This window comes from Protobothrops mucrosquamatus, unplaced genomic scaffold (genome assembly GCF_001527695.2).
Source record: "Protobothrops mucrosquamatus isolate PMUCROS unplaced genomic scaffold, P.Mucros_1.0 scaffold1620, whole genome shotgun sequence".
NCBI lineage: Eukaryota > Metazoa > Chordata > Lepidosauria > Squamata > Viperidae > Protobothrops > Protobothrops mucrosquamatus.
In genome coordinates, this window is record NW_015387781.1 from 53,151 (window position 1) to 73,768 (window position 20,618).

At 38.8% G+C, this 20,618-nt stretch overlaps 1 protein-coding gene across 1 annotated transcript in view; it reads left to right on the forward strand.

The window, feature by feature from the left end:
- LOC107293452 (dystonin) overlaps positions 1–20,618 on the forward strand; it is a gene marked incomplete at its 5' end in the record, with an annotated part of 166,922 nt that overhangs the window by 52,508 nt on the left and 93,796 nt on the right. The window contains 3 exon segments of the mRNA XM_029285407.1: positions 3,027–3,226; positions 4,985–5,480; positions 6,435–7,909. Of these exon segments, the coding sequence (XP_029141240.1) occupies positions 3,027–3,226; positions 4,985–5,480; positions 6,435–7,909 (2,171 nt within the window).

The following is a 20,618-nucleotide window of genomic DNA, read 5'->3' on the forward strand; positions in this document are numbered from 1 at the left end:
TGTAAACTCCACCTTTCTTCCAACTTATTCAAGATGAAAATATTTAAAGGTTAAGCAACTATGCCCATTTTGTTGCTATTTCAGCTTAAATCAAGACCAAGGCATTGGCACTGTAGAGTTAGTATGGAAAACAGCCTTTTTATGTATCTTCATGCTCTTTTTTTGTTCTGTAATACATTTTCTGTCTTTTGTGTCATTTGGCTATTTTTCTAAAACATCCCTCTTAAACATTTTTGCCAGATATTGAGAATATGACCATGTTTGGACAAAAAAGATATGCATAACAATTCTCCCATTCCCACCTCTCCTGGAATTGTTGCACTTCACAAAAATGCTTGTTAATTTGTGCATCATTGATTGTGGTGAGCATTGCCATACAAAGCTTGCAGGACAGGAAGCTATAAATATGTAACAATAATATAAATAACCATGAAAGAAGTTAAGGGACGGGCATAGGCAAATAAGTAGGTCAGCCTAAAGAAACAATTACACTGCAGCAGTATATAAATAGACAGAGATTACATATACAATTAGGCTTTGTTCTAAGTTCAGGAAAAATATGTTATGCCCTATTTTGTTAATAATACTAAAAGCAGAAAAACTGCATGGGAAACTAATTCACATGGAGAATTAGCTCCCTCTTCTTCTGTGTAACGTATTAAAGTTTCCTCGACTCACTCAGATATCAGATGAAGCTCAATGGTGTCCGAAAGACATGTCAGAGTGATGCTTTAGCACAGTGGTGGGATTCAAATATGTGAACAACCGGTTCCCTGTGTGGATGCGGCTTCCAAAAGTCCATTCTGGGCCTGGGCAACAAAAAATTAGCTACCGGTTCTGCCGAAGTGGTGCGAACCGGCTGAATCCCACCACTGCTTTAGCATCACAATACAAGTCTCAATCCTTTTCCAAAAAGAGAGGAACGTGGTTACAGATACTGGCTATACCATGTTTTATTTTAGCTACTGTTTGGTGAAAAGCCAGTATACTGATAAATGATAAAACAAATTGTTATTGGTTATAATAGTAGAGAATATTTGTAGCTCAGGGTTGAACTGTGCAATCGCTGCTGCTCTCTGAGCTTGATTTTTTGCTTCCAGACATTTTATTACCCTTCTATGTCACATTTTCAGTGCTAGAAGGGGGTGGGGTTTGCTCTTTGTTTATATACAGTAGCTGGCCTTGTTAGTATTGGTGGAAGTGGTGTTTTCTCCTTGGTAGCTCCTGATTAGGCTGTTTTTGCTACTTGATTGTCTTAGTTGGTAGTTCCTTGATTAGGGTATTGTTTCCTGCTTGATTGTTTGTCTGGTGTTAATCCCTGCTTATCTTGGTGTTGATTGCTGATTAGGAGCTGTTTTGGGCTTTTATTGTCTCTTTTGAATGCTGTATAAACATCATTTATCTGTGTGCCTGTTGATGTCTGATGTGTCTGAATGCCAAGCTTCCAGGAATTCCCTAGCGTTTTTGGATTTAGCTTGGTCTAGGATACTCATGAGGAGGTGCAATGGCTCAGCAGTTAAAGACGCTGAGTTTGTCAACTGGAAAGCTGACAGTCCAGGTTTGAGACTCGAGCACCGCACGGTGAGGTGAACTCCCGTTACTTGCCCCAGCTCCTGCCCACCTAGCAGTTCGAAAGCATGCAAATGCGAGTAGATTAATAGGTACCACTTAAGTGAGAAGGTAGCAGTGTTCCATGCACCTTGGTGTATAATCATGCTGGCCATATAATCATGGAAAGGTCTTCCAACAATGCTGGCTCCCTCAGCAAAGAAACAAAAATGAGCACCGCCCATTTAGAGTCAGATACAACTGGACAGGGGAAACCTTTACTTTGAGGATGCTCATAGTTTCTTAGTTGAAACTTTGGTTAAGTTTGTCCATGTGCTGTGAAATTAAGGAGGTTTCATTGCGTCTTCTGACTGCTAGTTGGTGTTCATGGATGTGTTCTGCTAGTCTTCTGTTTGTTAGCCGTGGATAGTGCTATTACGGTTCCTAGACTGAATGTTGTAGATGACTCCTGTTTTTTTCTTCTTGCCCTATTGGGTCTTTTAGTCTACTTAAGATATTTTGGAGGACTTGTGTGCTCTGGTGCTCTGGTGATGTCATAGGATTGTAATAGTCTGTGGCTGTTTTTGAGAATTTTGTAATGTATGGCAGTGTTCTCCTTTTCGTATTGCTTGTGATATAGTGGTTGTGTGGTCAGGCCCTTTTCGATAAAGTTATGTGGACATCCATTCTTTGGAAGATGTTGTATCAGTGGTCTGTTTTTGTTTTCTGGTGTTCTGGGTTGCTGCTAATCAGATGTTTGTAGTCATCTGATTAATATTCTTATACAGCTTTTCCTGTGGATGGCTTGTTATTTTGGTAGTAAAGCACTTGGTTAATGGAGTAGTTGAGGATATCCAGGAAGGGCAGTGTGTTGTTGTTTACTTCTTTCCCTGTGAATTTTATTCCTTTGAAACGTTGTTTGATGTGTCTTCTCTAGTTGTCACTTTTTCATATCAAAGGTGTCATCTATATACCACATCCATACTTTTGCTTGTATGTGTGGGAATGCTATAATTTCCAGGATCTGCCTTGCAGTCTCTGCTATGAGTCCTGAGAGTGGTGATCTCCTGGGTGATTTGTTGGTATATGAGTCCATCAAACTGAAAATAAATCGTGAGGCAAAATTTGAAGAGGTCCGTGCTCTTCCACTCTTGAGAATTTTAGTAAAACAGCCTTAGACTTGAGGTGTGATGGTCTGAAGAAACTGTCATTACTCTAGGGACTTTATGAATAACCTGCCGTGTAATAAGAGTAAATTTCTGAAGAATACTGGACCAGTTTGGATGACCTAGCATATTACAGACAGCTTGTAAGCATCCATTTACCCTCTTCCAAAATATACCTTTTCCTCTTCTGGTATGTTTTTTTTCTGCCAACGTGTTATTACCGGCTTAAGAGGTTTGCTGTCCAGTCTCCATTATTGAAGAAAAGCATTTTCTAAGATGTAATTTTAAAATTCAGTGTTTATTTTGTCATAGATTCTAAATGGAGTCAACTCAGCCAGGTAGCAGCTGATAGACAGAAAAAAATGGAGGAATCATCAAATTACCTGACCCAGTTTCAGGCAACTGAGGCTCAGTTAAACCAATGGCTGGTTGAAAAAGAATTAATGATCAGCGTGCTTGGACCACTATCAATTGATCCAAATATGCTAAACACACAGAAGCAGCAAGTCCAGGTAAATATTTTATTGTTTTTGGTATGGAGCCTATGTTCTTTTTCTGTTCAAAATATAACCAAAGTAAATTTTGTGATCAATTTATCAATAACTCTAGTGTAGAATACTTTCTCCTGCAAGCTATAGATTTCTTAATGAATATAAAAAAACTAACAATAAGTTTGCTAAAAAAAAAATAAAAATCAGTGTCTATCTTTCAGAGGTGTATTCACCGAGGCAAAGAAGTCCTAGGTGGTCTCTGAGCTTAGAGTAATCTACAACGTACAATATAAGTACTTTAATAGCCACCATATAGGACAGATAGGCAGAAGACTAGCAGAGTGCATCCATAAACACCAACTAGCAGTCATGAAAATTCTTTAATCTTACTACACATGGACAAACCCAAGCACAGTTTCAATTGGGATACTGTGAGCATCCTAGATCAAGCTAAATCCAAAAAAGCTAGGGAATTCCTGGAAGCTTGGCATTCAGACAAATCAGGCATTAGTAGACACAGAAAAATAAACTACATTTACATACCATTCAAAGTATGTAATAAAATACAGATATATTGTTATAATAATAAAAAAAAGAAAAAGAAACAAAAAAAAACCCAGAATACATTATCTCCAGCAGTCAATTAGATAGCCATTAACACCATATAATCATACAGAAAACAGTGTTCTGATTAAGGAACTGCCGAGGAAAAAAATAATTACCCTCCCAATCCTGCAAGGCAAGCTACTGTATATAAACTTGAAGCAAACCCCACCTTCGCTAGCATGGATGATATTAGCTAGTTGAATAATGAAATGTCTGCAACCAAGCTCAGAGACCCTGCACCAAGGACTGCACAGTTCAACCCTGACCTACTACTACTACTACTACTACTACTACTACTACTACTACTACTACTACTACTACTACTAATAATAATAATAATAATAATAATAATAATAATAATAATAATAATAATAAAGTTGGAAGTGACCTTGGAGGTCTTCTAGTCCAACCCCCTGCTCAGGCAGGTAACCCTATACCATTTTGGACAAATGGCTGTCCAGTCTCTTCTTAAAAACACGGGTTTGTCAAAAACAGATCATGCCAGGCAAACCTTATTGCATTCTTTGACCAAGTGACAAAATTAGTGGACCAGAGGAATGCTGTGTTTTGGGATTGTACCCAAGGCGCTTATTATTATTATTATTATTATTATTATTATTATTATTATTATTATTATTATTATTATTATTATTATTATTATTATTATTATTATTATTATTATTATTATTATTATTATTATTTACTGAAATTCATATATCTCTCTCTGTACACACACACACACACACACACACACACACACACACACTAAATTATATATAATGGCATTAGCCAAGATAGACTAAAACACTTACATTGAGTATGGAACTGTTGGCCTGTTAAATAGCATTGATTATGACTTAATCACAGGTAACTATACGAGAACTGAAATCAGAATTTATTATCAATGAGCCCATTTATTGACATATAAATGATCATATGCAGCCAGTTGGATTTTTGCTGTTTTATATAGAGAGGAGATAAACTGTTAAAACAGGAACAGTCTTTCTGAGACAAGTCTAAATAATGAATCTGCATGTACAATATGGCTTTGGCAGAACAGCTTCCATTTATATGAGAAATGGCGCTACTAAAACTCAAGTAACAAAGTAGGGTGATGACGATTCTTCCTTGTACTTGTCCAGAATTAACTTCTAACACACCCTGCCTCCTCAGATTCTGCTCAAAGAGTTTGATACCCGGAAACCCCAGTACGAACAGCTGTCTGAAGCAGGTCAGGGGATCCTGCAGAGGCCTGGCGAACACCCTCCTACTCATGAAAGAGTGAAGCAGCAGCTGACAGCAGTGGCACAGAAATGGGATGGTTTAACAGGACAGCTGAGCGACCGCTGTAGTCGAATTGAACAAGTCATTGTCAAAAGTACAGAGTACCAGAACTGTCTGAAAAGCCTTTCCGAGAAACTTAGCACGCTGGAAAATAAACTCAGCCAGAACCTGGCTAAAAGTGCAGACCCTGATTCTGTGAAGCAGCAACTGGAAACGGCTCAGGAAATAAAAGGCGAAATAGACCAAGAAATGTTACACCTAAATGCTGCTCAGGTTGTGTGCGAGGAATTGTCTGTGTTGGTGGCAGAAGATTACTTGAGAGCTGAACTTGTTAGGCAATTAGAAGGTGTCTTAAAGCCTTTCAAGGAGATGGAACAAAAAGCCGGTAAGTGGCAAAGCAGTTAAAAAAATAAAATCCCAAATAGTGGGGAAATGTAGCGTTTCTTGAAATGAAAATTAGCTTTGCACTAAAATCAGGGTTGCAATTATTCCCCCAGATAGCTAGAACACGTTTGAAAGAAAAAAGATATTCCCTGGGGCCTGAATTGTATGGATGGGTGGTGATAGATCTGTTTTTCTAGATTGGACCAGTATCTTGGATCTCTGTATTTTATACTGAACGAGACACAATTGATAGAAGATTTATACACATGAACAGATGATTTCAACACCATTGAAATACCACTCTCCTTGTTCCTTCATTTAAGAAACTGAAGAAATCTCAACGCATATATTTCTCCTGTGTAGATATATTTAAAGCATAATGGAGTTTCACACAGATTCACTGGGAGCTTTAGAATATGGAGGAATTAATACCATGGGAAGCAGTACTAAATTTCAGATTTAAACAGGGTCCACTTTAACAGAGCATAAAACTCTTAACAGACATTGGCAGTGAGGTTTGCATTTTCTCTGGCAGGGCTTTGAAGAAAGCTTATGTAATTACCATTTTGTAGTAAAACGTATTGCATGTTTATTATAGACTAAAGGAGACAGTTAATTGCATAAGTAATACATGTTATTTCTATTACGCTATAGTTGGAAGCATCTCTGAAACCAATGATAATACTAATCTGGGACATGATTTTTTTTCTCAGACTCACAGGAATATCCCAATTTAGGATTGTTTTACTACTTCTGACTTTATTTTACATCTTAAAATAATCTTATATTATTCAAATACTATACATTTTGACTAGTTAAATCCAATTGTTCTATAGCTATGGCGTACATTTATTAGAAATAACTATTATTTTTGACTGAAATAAAACCCATCGTATTCTAACTTTGACGTGGTTTACAGTATTTTTAAAATAGTATTTTTAAAAATCTTTTTCAGGCAGTCTCATTGAACAACTTCAGTTAACATATGCAAGTTCTCATCAGTTCCAGCAAATGTCTAAAGACTTTCAAGCATGGCTGGACACAAAGAAACAAACACAAAATCAGTGTCCTCCCATTTCCACTAAGCTAGAAAGCTTGCGGTCATTAATTGAGGATCAGAAAGAATTTAAGGCAGCACTGTCTGACCAAATTGGTTCATATGAAAAAATAATTTCAGAAGGTGAAAATCTGCTTCAAAAGACTCAAGGGACAGAAAAAACAGAATTGCAGTCCCAGCTCAACATGCTCAAAGCTAACTGGGATGAGCTGCATAAGCAAGTGAATGAAAGGCAAGATAAGTTGAATGATTGTTTGGAAAAGGCTCTCCGATACAAAGAACACGTAGAGGTCCTTCAACCCTGGATAACCAAGTGCCAAAATAACTTATCAGAAATTAAAATAGGTATCGATCCTGTTGAGATAGAGAATTCCATTGCTCAGGTGAAGATTTGGCAGAAGGATTTGGATAAACACCAAGGGATTGTTGAGCTCTTAAGTAATGCAGCAGAAAGTTTTCTTAGTGCCTGTCAAACTGATAAGGATGTTATTGAAGAGGAAAAGAAACAATTGATACAGAAGATGGATATGGTCACAGAAGAGTTACATATTAAAAGGGATACTCTTGAAAAGATGTCTCGGAGATTAAAAGAGTTTCAAGAATCATCCCAGGACATTAAGGAGCAGTTGAAGAATACTAGGGAACAGTTAGACATCCACAATGCTCTTAAACCTCAGGCTTATAGTAATAAACACTTAACTATTATGCAGACTCAGCAGAAAGCCCTCCAGACATTAAAGCCACAAGTAGATGTGACAAAAAAACTTGCCCAAGATCTGGTAGTGGATGCTTCCGATTCAGCAAATGTCTCTGACCTCTTGTTGCAATCAGAATCGTTAGAAGAAGAATTCAACGCAGTCAACCAGCAGGTTGAGGATGAATGTTCCTTCCTGGAGACTAAGCTCCAGGGAATTGGCCATTTCCAAAATACCATTCGAGAGATGTTTTCTCAATTTGCAGAGTTTGATGATGAGCTGGACAGTATGGCTCCTGTGGCCAGGGATCTTGTCACACTGCGGTCCCAACAAAAGGACATCAAAGTTTTCCTTAAAAAATTGCAGGAATTGATAAGCAGCAATGAAAACGCAAACAAGTCATGTAAAGTGATGTTAGCGAGTGACGCAGAGGCATCTCCTGATCTCGCAGGTATAAAAAGGGATTTAGAGGCTCTGAATAAGCAGTGCAACAAATTACTGGACAGAGCAAAAGCCAGGGAAGAGCAGATCGAAGGGACGATTAATCGCGTTGAAGAATTTTACAGCAAACTAAAGGGATTTGCCAAACTGCTTGAGGAAGCTGAAGAACACGAAGAGTCCCAAGGCCTTGTTGGAATGGAAACAGAGGTTATTAATCAACAACTGAAAGTATTTCAGGTAAGATAATTCTCCCTATAGCTTTAGAACAGAGTTGTCAAAGTACTAGACAGCAGCAAATTTGTTACCACAGTTAACTCATTATCTGTCCTCCAACATATTTGTGATTGACGAGTTCAGGCCTTGGTGCGCATTAAAGATTTTGGAGTATCTACAGTTTTAGCTTTGTTTGTTTTTTTTTATCATTTTACACATGTGCAAACTTTTGCATGTTTTAAAACTTTTTGAAATGTTAGGTTTTCTGCACAATATACTTGCACTGTTGTTTCCCACTCTTTGATGCAGCTCTCACTGGTTTCTACATATATGCTGCAGAGTTATTTCACGGTGTTGGTGGAGGTGCCTTCTGATAGTGTTGTTGGACGATAGCACTGCCAATATAATCCTGAGTGAATTATAACAACATTGTGACTGTGTATAGATGTAAATGAAATGGAATCAGGTTTAGTCTTTGCGTAGATCTACATCTCTTACGTAGTCTTGCCCTTTTTTAGGAATAAGCCCATACAGTGTTGTGTGAAGGCCAAATATGGTTCTCACAAACCCCTACCCCACCCCGCCCGAAAAGAAGCTGCTTTAAAAGTTGCAGTAGACCTTGAGATTCTTTTAAGAAATTATATATTCTTTTTGCTTTTTGTTGTTGTTATTCTGTCTTGCTTAGATACTTTCTCTCAAGAACAGCTGAATGGATAATGGATAGTATTGGCAGCCTCAAAGCATCCTTCTTTCCATATCCAGGTGAAAGAAGAAGCAGATGCAGCCCTGATTAGTGCTTTAATATTAAACAATTCCAAAAGGAAGACAATAAGGAGAACAAGAGGAGGAGCCTATAATTTGTTTTTCTTGTCAATACTGGCACAGACGTGTACATTTTCATGCTTAAGATATATTTCATTTGTGTACTGCACATAATGAAATAAGAGTCTTCCTTCACGTTAATGGTCCAGTCAAGCAAAGTCCTAGGTGAAGCCAAGCCAAACATTTGTTCCAGGGGGTTGTCCAAGAGTCACAACCTGGGATCATGCCAAGGATTATGTTCTTAGGAGGACCTGTCTAAGTTAGGTTCCCAAGATCAGGAAAAGTGCCAGTCGGTCAGGAAAACAAAAGAATGTGGAGGTGAGGCGAGGCAAAGGCAGTAGGCCAATAGCTTGTGTAGTTCTGCTGAAACACAGCTCTGGTTTCTATCTTTTAACCCAGGCTCTCTTCCAAAAAACCCGTCTGGCAGAATTAATTTTAGTCTCTAGTGATATCCAAGGATTCCCACTGTGAAAGAAAAAGAAATTACCCCGCAAGGCATAAACTTGAATTTCATAAGCAGGACATTAGAATTACCCAGGATAATACTGTAGGCTGGAAGAGTCCTTAGGCCAGGGGTCTTCAAACTTGGCCCTTTTATGACTTGTGGACTTCAACCCCCAGAATTTCTCAGCCAGGCATGCTGGCTGAGGAATTCTGGGAGTTGAAATCCACAAGTCATAAAAGGGCCAAGTTTGAAGACCCCTGCCTTAGGCTGTAGAGAAAAGAAACCAAGCAAAAACTTTTTTTTTTGCCTGCTGTATTAACTCAGAGGAGACTGATAGAACATGCTTAACGTGGTGCTGTCCTTAAAGAGGTACTGGAAGCTTAAGCTGCTTCAAAGTGACGCCACCATATTCTTACCTAAGGCTTAAATTAAATTCAAATTTGTTTATTACAGCCCCGAGGCCAAATACAAATAAGATAAGAAGTTTTAAAATGAAATAAATATGAATATATATATAAAAATGAAATAAATGAAGTTTTACGTGTGTGTGTGTGTGTGTGGAAGAGAGAGAGAGAACAATAAGTATAATGGATTCTAAAAATAATTAAGAACATAGTTACTAAAATAAATCCACTATTATAAGAATTTCCAATCCTAAGTGTGGTATATCATACAAATGGTAGCACAGAATTGGGTGACTTGAGAGATAATTTTTGAGTCCTTGCTGGAGAATAATTGTTATCTAAGGCTGCACAGGTAGACTATTTCATTCCAATACGGTTGTGCTTATTTTGGGGTTGAGTTCAAGGTACTTCTTACTTTTAAAGCTCAGTTGGGTCTGAAGTTGCTTGATAATTCTAATTCTGCAAGATCGAATCTGGGTCGGTCACTGGGACCAGAGATTTACTCTTCCGAGTTTACGGACTCATGATGGAGCCCATCTTCAGGGAACTTCTCTCTACTGGAATACATGCTTTGGGCTAATTTTAATTCTCATGAATTGACATCACACGCTGAGATTAACTGGCATAAGCAGATAATAAGTATTATAATTTATAAATTGGAATTTTGATAATTAAAGGGTCACTTTCTTTCATATATTTTCAGTGGTGCATTCCAGTAAGTGTCTATAATCTTGCTCTTTGCCCAACCCCAACAAAAATATGACAGTTGGAAAGAGAAATGGAACACCTTCAGTCGTGGCACCAGAGTTTTGCAACATCCTTCTGAGAAGCCATGCATAGCCACATCACTACAAACATTTCATGAACTGATTGACTCCTGACACTTTTAGGAAGCTTTTAGGCGGCAGGGTCAAAGACAGTTTGGAAAACTATTGCTAGTATGCCCAACTGTTGTCCACTCTTTTTTTTTTGCTTTCCCAGAGAGCCATTGTACTTAATCACTCTGGCCTTCTATACTGGAATGTCACTCGCTTGAGACAGGCCAGGTCAGAAAATAGACACCATAAGAACTACTGGAACCCCGCTTTATTGTTGTAGGACATAATAACAGAATCTTGAAGGTCTGACAGATTCTCTCTTATCTTCCTTCCTTCCTTCCTTCCTTCCTTCCTTCCTTCCTTCCTTCCTTCTTCCTTCCTTCCTTCCTTCCTTCCTTCCTTCCTTCCTTCCTTCCTTCTTTCTTTCTTTCTTTCTTTCCTCCTTCCTTCCTTCCTTCCTTCCTTCCTTCCTTTCTTTCTTTCTTGGCACGGCAATCTAGAGTTTCTTCCTCACTAATTCTGGGCTAAACTCATATTTCCATAACATTTTTCATAATGATTGATGCAGTCCTTCTTCATTGTCATCACCATACTTCTTCAAATGAAGAAAAACAGAGATAATGCTGTTTTAGATAGATAACTTTTATTGTCATTTTGTACTGTGGACACAATGGCACATATTATGTCACGTACTGACACTTGGAATACGTGCAAATTAATTTATTAATAAATATGCAATATTTGTTTTATTAAAGTATGTGGGATTTATATTGGGTCCTATACAGGTAGTCCTCGACTTACAACAGTTCATTTAGTGACTGTTCAAAGTTACAATAGAGCTGAAAAAAAGTGATTTATGACTATTTTGCACACTTACAACCATTGCAGCCTCCCCGTGGTCATGTGATCAAAATTCAGATACTTGGCAACTGGTTCATATATATGACGGTTGCAGTGTCCCGTGGTCATGTGATCACCTTTTGCGACCTTTTGACAAGCAAAGCTAATGGGGAAGTCAGGTTCACTTAATAATCAGGTAATTGATTTAACAACTGCAGTGATTCACTTAACAACTGTGGAAAGGAAGGTCGTTAAATGGGACAAAATTCACGTAACAAGTTTCTCACTTAGGAACAGAAATTTTGGGCTCAGTTGTGGTCATAATTTGAGGACTACATGTAGTCATTAATTGCTTTTGCATTTCCTAGGCAATTACTTAATGTGGGTGCTTTAAAGGGTAACTTCCATATATTTCTAGTCCTCAAATATCGCTCAGAATGTGCCTTCTGATAAAACTTCACCCCAAATCCAGGCCTAAATTGATATTCCAATAGATAAGATGAATTTATATTAAATTAGCTGAGTAGATTATGCCTGTTGACTGAATCCAAAAGATATTCTTCCCTTCTGTTCCTTTTACTACAGCTCTTCCAAATTAAACCCAATATATTATGATCGTTATGAACTTTAACATTGTTGCCCACTTTACAACCTACCAGTGGAAAAACATTTAAAATGAGGATTTTTATTATGACATTTTTTTTTAAATAAAGGATTAATTTGCTTGCAAATATTGTTGTCATCCAAAGTGACTGTACTTTTTAATCTCCCCATCTACAGTAGATGGGATCCTCCATTCATATAAATGGAAGTTATCATCCATGCCATATCCCTTTAATGTATACTTTCCAGGTATTAGAAAAGAATGCGGCGGGTATAATAAACTTATGTTCAGGTACCCACAAATGCATTCCAGATCTTTTAAAAAATCCAGAGCCAAATCACTCTTGGCTTATTTGGATTCTTGAAGTAAAGCCAGCATCCCCACATTCAGCCACAAGTAGTAAAAAAGTACTTGTGCATTACAGGTAATCCTCGACTTAACGAGCACAATTGAACACAAAATTTTGGTTGCTAAGCAAGACAGTTGTTAGGCGAATGGTGCCCTGTTTTATGACTTTTCTTGCCACAGTTGTTAAGTGAATCACTGCAGTTGTTAATAACCCAGTTGTTAAGTGAATCTGGCTTGCCCATTGACTTTACTTGTCAGAAATTGGGATCACGTAACCCAGGAAGGGACACTGCAACAGTCATAAATACTTGCCAGTTGCCAAGCATCTGAATTTTGATTCCGTGATCACAGCAATGAGGCCACGGTTGTGAGTGGAAAACACACAGGTCACTTTTTTCAGTGCCGTTATAACTTGGAACGGTCACTAAGCAAATGATTGTAAGTCGAACAACTATCTGGATTCAGACACGATCATCTGTTTGGCAGTATAGCCAGAAGAAGAAAGTTGCCCTCCCAGTATTTTAGTAGGGCTAATCCTAGTATGGATTTTTAATGATGATGATGATGATGATGATGATGATGATGATGGAAGGGACCTTGGAGGTCATCTAGTCCAACCCCCCTGCTCAGGCAGGAAACCCTATACCATTTCAGACAAATGGCTGTCCAGTCTCTTCTTAAAAACCTCCAGTGTTGGCGCATTCACCGCTTCTGGAGGCAGGTTGTTCCACTGGTTAATTGTTCTAACTGACAGGAAGTTTCTCCTTAGTTCTAGGTTGCTTCTCTCCTTTGATTCATTTCCATCCATTGCTTCTCGTCCTGCCTTCAGGTGCTTTGGAGAATAGCTTGACTCCCTCTTCTTTGTGGCAGCCAGTGATTCTCATTAGAGTTTGCATGTCATCTATATAAATAAAAATGCAAATGTCCGTTTGTTCAAAATCTTAAATCTCCGAAACTTCTTCACCGATTGCTTTGAAATTTTGACACAACGTTGCATTCGAATACGCACGTGTTTTTATATACCTACTACTATATAGATGTCACACCTGTGACAGGTAAAAACATGCTTTTTTTTGAAAAACAGCACCATCTGTTGGACGTAAAAGCATACCCACAAGCATTGTGAAATTAAACATATTATAAACGTGCGCTTTCTCTTTTCTTTCTTTTCCATTTAACCAGACTGAGCCACAGCAACGCGTGGCCGGGTACAGCTAGTTATAAATAGCCACAGTCATTCCCTCCTCGCTTGCTATTGCAATATAAGCAATTGACTTTAAAAAAAAAAGTCAGATGCTGTGAAGATGATGATCCTGGGCTGATCCTCTATAGGGATAGAAATTCTGTTCCCTTTGAATCATTTTAAGAAGCCGCATTTTAGGGCTATTCAAATTATCACTTCAGTTTGCACTGAGTGCATATAAGAAGGTTAAAGAAGTGAAAGTGTACTGTATTAGAATATGTAGATACAGGTAGTCCTTGACTTACGACCACACAACTGAGACATTGGTTCAGTGAATTTTGCTCCATTTTACAACCTTTCTTGCCACCGTTACTAAGTGAATCATTGCAGTTGTTAAGTTCGTCACACGGTTGTTAAGTGAATCCGGCTTCCCCATTGACTTTGCTTGTCAAAAGGTCGCACAAGAGGATCACATGACCCCAGGACACTGCAACCGTTTTAAATATGAATCAGTTACCAAGCATTTGAATTTTGATCGTGTGACCATGGGGATGCTTCAACAGTCTTAAGTGTAAAAGTGGTCATAAGTCCCTTTTTTCAGTGCCGTTGTAACTTTGAACAGTCACTAAACAAGCTGTTGCAAATCGAGGGTTATCTGTACTTGATCCTTGTCTCTTTAGGATTCTGATTAGCATATGGAGTTCTACATTGGCAGGGATCCCATTGCTTGAGTTTAATTTTGAGGAATATTCTCAGTTTGTTAGATGGAGAAACACATGGGAATGGCATAGTCTTGATCAGATGGAGCTTCCAAAAACGTAGGTTTGGAAGCTTATTTAACAGTTCAGTAGACAAATACCTGAATTAGGGAATAGTAAGGAGTACGTAGGGTGGAAAAAATAGTCTTTCACAATTGTACCTATTTTGGGGGGAATGTTCTTATTCAGAAATGTGTTATTTTCCTGAATTTAAACGGTTATTCTACCCAGTGCTGTCACTCTGTTTTGTTTTACATTTTAATTCAAGTCAGGAATAATGGTTTACATTCTTGCATTTGTTTGATTTTCACAGGGTAGTCTGTGAACCAGGAAATGAAAATAAGTGCAAAACTATCAATTCCATTTCCAATGGCCTGAACTGAGTTATAACAAAGGGCGCATTGTTAGTTTTTCAGAGGAAGTTGTTAAATAGAATTTTAATCTTGTGTGTTTGTAGATTACAAATATCGAGCGAAGGAAACGCTACTTTGCGTCCTTTTACCTCCAGAAACGTCTGCTGATGTCAGCAGTAATTGTTTATGAATAAGACCAGCCTGTTAATTTAAACTGATTTTTAGTGTTGGAGACAGTTCCTAGTAGCCAGGACCATCTTGTAGAAGTGTCAGGTTACCCGGCTTGACATTTTGAACTAATTATCATGGTTTCCTACTCCGTTCTAAACCATTACCCTCTCCCTTTTCCGTCAGGGTTACAGAGGATAGAGCTGATGTGCTGAGTGCTGATAGGAAACTTGCTCCTCTGTGTATCCCCCCCTGAAAGGGCAAAGAGACAAGACAAACAGTAAAAGTGAGACATGGCTAAGGCAAGCCATGTGAGGCAGGAAACGTAAAGGGGGGGGGAAGCTGGAGAGGTCAGACTCCTACTAATGCTCTGTTAGCATAATACTCAGGGAGTGAATGGGTTTAGCAGCAGATGTTGCCCGGAGAGCAGAAAGGGTGTTTCTTTAAGCTCACTCTAGGGAGGACGATGCCTGTCAGATCAGAAGAAACCAGGGAGCGATAGAAAGCTTTCCAGCCACACCGGGCAGCGTGGCTGTGCATCTATGGCCGGGAATTTCCTTTTATGCCTTCTTCGCTACAGCTAACGTTGATCCAAACGTTGACCGCCCGCTGTCTCTCCGGCTCCAGTGAAATCAGAAGTCTTGCTAGATTTAAAGAGAATGTAAATCTGCCCTGCTTTTGTGGAAGGAGAAACACTGCATCTTCCGGCTGAGCTGCTTGCCTTACAAGAGAGGATCGCCAGTTTTTAAGCGTAACGCTGCCCAAGGGATCGGAGAGAAGTTTTCTTCTATAGTTTGAAGCTTTTTTTTTGATCTCTTTTTTTTGTCTGGCTGCTCAGAAAAACGGCACATTCCACATGGGACTTCTGAACGCTTCGCACGGGAATTTTCAGGACAGAAGAAAGAAACTGCTTTTCGAGGGGAGATTGTTTGTAAAGTAAAAGTAAAAATTGTTCTTCCTCTTCCCTCCGAATGTACCTGAGTTACTTTTTTCTTGAATTATTTTTTTCTCTCAAAAACTTTTCAAGTGCCTTGGTCGAATTGTCTGGATTGTTTTATTTTTTCCTTAAAGGGCTTCTTCAGCATGGCTTATTGATGAAGGAGATGGGTTTTTCCAAGCCTTTTGAATGGATTACAGTTAGTTTGCCACCTCCTGAAGATAACATGCGACCTGTTGTAAAGATGATTTGCTTTGAAGATTCAATCTGGGGAGTTAACTCACACATTTTAACTTGAGAAATGAAATGGAGCGATCCAAGGGAAGGTCTGACCATTTGAGCCACTTAGATTTTGTTGGGGGATGTTCTTTTTTTTCTTTTTTTTGATGTATATACTTGAGGCAGTATTTTAAAGTGTTCAAAGGTAGTTGTTGTTTTTTTCCCTGTTCCCCCTTTTCTTAAGCTCAGGCACTTTATATTTTAGGAAGGGAGCATTTAAATCACAACCAGGTAAACGTATGCTTTTCTTTTATAGATGCACTGATTATAACCTTATCCACCTCATAAGTTATGTTCTTGGTTTAGTATGTACTTAAATGTTCTGCTGAAGGCAAGTTTACCATAGAGGCATTCTGATCTCTTTTTATCTGGGTATTCCACGACATCGCTAGTAAGACATAAGAGCACTGGGGCAAAGTCCTGTAAATAACTGCAGAAATGGGAAAGCCCCTGAGCAGGCCGGACTGTTTACGCCAAAATCCTCCTTGTGTAGGAAAAGGTGATGAAGAGGAGGATATAAATATTGAGGACTGCTATGTTCCTCAGAGGTCAATCTACGACACAGTTCGGCTGAATGAACAGATCGACTCAGGTTCCAAAGGCAGCCTTTCCTCCAGGCATTTCTCTGATCGGACCTTGCCATATAGTCACAGAACACTGGACCTCAGTACCTTCTGCTCCAACGGCGCCCTCTCTTCCTCCAGTGTGTTTGAACTGAGAGGACGGGAAACGAATAAGCTAGATGAAAAAATGATTTTTGATGCCCTTAAGCTGAACGGTGACATCATCCGAACAGCTGGCGTGCCCAAAGCAAAGTATCACACAGAAAAGAAAGAGCATAGGAGATCCTGGAGGATGTTCCTGCTGCCAAATTTTGCAGACTCTGCTAATAAAAGTGAATCCTCAGTTGCTGGGACTTTTGAAATGGCAGGCTTAGCAGCGAGAAGCCAGGATGAATATGGCACAAATTCCCTTACTTCAGAAGACGATGATTCAGGTCTGTGCAGTCCTCAAACCGAAAGGGACGAAAAGCAAGTTGGGCTGCCAGAACAACAACATCTGATTAGAAGCCTGTCGTCCACAGAGGACATTCAGTTGATAGGCAGATTTGGGACATTTTCCCCTCCTGTGTCGAGCAGTGAACATAACACCTCAAGAAATTCCCTTCTCAATGGACCCAACCAAGTGAAGTTGCAGGATACTTCACACACAAAGCACAGAGCAGGGAAATCTCTGTTGAACCTGGAAGGTCATCCGGAAGGAGGAGATGGCCCTTTTAATCCGGGGACAACTTCTTCACAAAAGGATATCTTAGCACATGCAGAATGGCTCCAGGAGAGTGATCGAGAGTATGACATCACTGTAGACATTGTAGACAGAAAGGTCTTGAAGAACAGCTCTGAAATTAACGAACCATTAGAAAACCATGACAGGATGATTGAAAGGGATATTTCACCCCAGGATACGGTTATTTATTATGAAGATGCAGCTATACCTGCTGACGAAATGGATTTAGTAAATCATGCACATGTTCACCAAACAGAATACAGTATGATTCATACAGATCCAAATGAAATTCAAATTTCTGCTCAGGCTTTAGAACTTGAGAATACCTCACGTCACCAAGCAAATCCAGTGAGAACTGAAGTCCGCTTCAGGGTTGCAGACATACCTATAGAAGAAACCTTGGATACAATTTATAATGGTCTGAGGTCTAATAAGGTAATTAAAACATAAACACATTTTGTCATATTGCTGTTGACTTTTCAGTTATTTGGGTTTTGTTTCAGTGATTGCCTCCTAAGCGTTTATATGCACGTGTTTGGTTAATCTTTCCATGAAGGGGTGCCTAACATCATTTGGTCAACATATGTCAGAAGGCAGAAATTGGTAGATGAACATTTTGTTAAATTGATTAAGGGTAATTTGTGACAGGGTCCATTAGGTCCAGCTGTTTCGGCTTGGCTATTTATTGTCCAGATGGGGCCCACCTCCCTTCAGATGAAATGCTTTCATGATGTGTTGATGTTCAGCTTCTACCCTGGCCTTCCCTTTATTTCTGATAGTAGAAACTGCTTTTCAGGCACTCAGTGCCATTCAAGGGAAATAGGTTTTTTTTTTTTCCAGCTGATAATCCTCTATACATTTCCCTAGCAATAACTTGATTGAACTCGGTGAGAATGGCTTCTGAGTAGGCAAGCATAGGATTGAACTATAAATTATAAATAGCAATGCTCGAATTGTTGTGGTTTTCAAACCATGCAGATTAAAGAAAAGTTACATGTATTTAAATGGTTTCTTTGCATCTTCATGCCAAGACATACTTCTGAAATAGCAGGGATTTTACAAGGGTCATGATTATTGGGCCAAGTTGTAGAAAGAAGGAAAGTAGACTCTTACAAAGAGAAGGTATTTGTAAGTTTCACATTTTTAAATCTTGTTGTTTCATCCAGTTTGGTGATACCTTATTTTATCTCAAAGTTTGTTGATAAGCTTTCCCAGTGAAGTTAACTTCTTGTATTCACATATTAATTATATACTGCTAAACCATTCTGAGAAAATACTTGGCTTGGAATATTGTGGAATTACCTTTAAGAAATATGGATTTTTGAAACAGAAATAGAGATCTGTATCCAGTGAATTATGAAACTAGTTCCACAGAGTTAAAATATAGCTGGAGTTGTATTTTCCTTTAGTAGGATGTTCTTCTTTGTCTTTGGGATTTTAACAGGAACTTCAAATATAATTTAATGTAAGAACTTGTGGAAAGAACAAGTCATATGACAAAGTGGTCCCCAAATTACTAGATGAATGTCACTCTTTGCATCTCAGTTATCACTGATAGGTGTTTATTGCTCTAAAGGGAATGTTTTAGTAGATAGTCCTCAACTTAATGATCACAACTGGGACCAGTATCCCACTGTTAAGCAAGGCAGTTATTAAAGTGAGTTGCCATGGTTGTGAATCCAACAATCATCTAGCTTCTCTCATTGTCTTTGCTTGTTGGAAGCTGGCTGGTGTTGAAGGAAAAGTCTTCATCGTAGTTCAGTCCAAGCTGGGAATAAACAACATGGCGACTGCTTTAGAAAGAAAGTTGCAGTTTATTGAAGAGGAGAGCCAGACAGAAAGATGGCTCTGGAAGAAAAGAGAGTGAGCACATGTAGGGAGTGGGTTTTTATACCCTCTGGAGCCTTTTCTTTGGAGTTGTTCCTGTGGCATGAACTTTGACCTGAGTCTGAGTGTGCCTTTCTGGTATTCTGATGTTGGTGGGTTAATCCTATTATGTCCCAAGGGTCATATCCTGCTTCCCTGGGGCTGTGGCTGATGACTCTTAGATTTTTGGTGTTGATTCTAGGGATCTTTCTTTCTAATCCCAGTTTCCTGACTCCAGTCTTTCTGACAAGATTATCACCTGCATTTCTACAGACTTGGTTTCTGTTTGGGACAGAGATACTTGGGGGTAGGGTTTCTACCTTTAAAATCCTTTAGGGGAATATATTCTGCCTTTTAAATATTTCCAAAAATATTTCTTTCTCTGGGGGGGGGGGGAAGCTGACTTCCCACACTGGGAAGATCACAAATGGCGATCACATGACTCTGAAATACTGTAACCATCTAAAATACATGGTGATTACCAATCACTCAAATTTTGATCATGTGACCATAGGGATGCTGTGACCGTCGTAAGTGCAAGGACTGGTCATAATTCCCTATTTTCAGTGCTGTTGTAACTTCAAAAAAAATCACTAAATGAATGGCTGCAAGTCAACGACTACCTGTAATATATTGTATTTTGTTCAACAAGGCAAGAGCTTAATGCACTACTTACGGGTATTAAAAGTTTCTTTGCAAAACATTATGTGAAGTTGCCAATGATGATGTTTCTTGCTTATTCTGGAAACCTTATTTTTTTCATATTCTTGAAACGAATGAAGGATTGGATGCATCAGGAATAGTGTTATGTTTGTAATGTGCTTTGCATTCCACAAATATGTATCGTATTCTTGGTGGCTATTAGGCATTTTTCCTTTATCCCATGAAAAGATTGTTAAAACGTGTAAAGAAAGGCGTCTACATGTTTGGGATTAATCCCATATTTAGTTTTAGTTTCTCTCTCTGTCCAATCTGTAACTATTTCCTGGAGGAATTTGACATTCTTCTATTTCTTAGTGTACTTTCTTTGCATGCGAGTGGTAGCTTCTATTATGAAAATTTGCAGGATTTTTTTGTAGGTTGAATTTTTGTTTTTAATATAATACTTTTCTAATAAATTAGAATGTGCATTATCCAGTTGATCCACATTTGACACTTCCCGGTGTTCAGACTTCATTTAATTCAGCAGTCTCCATCCTCTTCAGCTTGGGGGACTGGCAGAGGGGACGGCAGCAGCAGGGAACGGGGAGAGGGGACAGCTTTCCCCGCGCACGTGCCACTTTCACAAATGCAGCTTCGTGCACATGTGTGCACTCACCCACCATTTCCACGGCCCGGTTCCAAACTGGTGGACCAGGGGTAGGGGACCCCTCCCCTAATTGGTATTATGTAGATTATACCAATTATAAGGGCTGCAGGTCTTTTTTTTTTTTCAATATAAAATTTTATTGTTTTTATCATAAACGAAAAAATACATCACAAGTATTACACAATGATTTATCCCATCCCCCTACCCCCCAGACTTCCCAAACCAAACCTAGGCTAACATTCAACTACAAGTAAACATATATTAATATCTCTAACTCCAAACTCTAAACTTAAGCAATCCATCTCCTCCGTG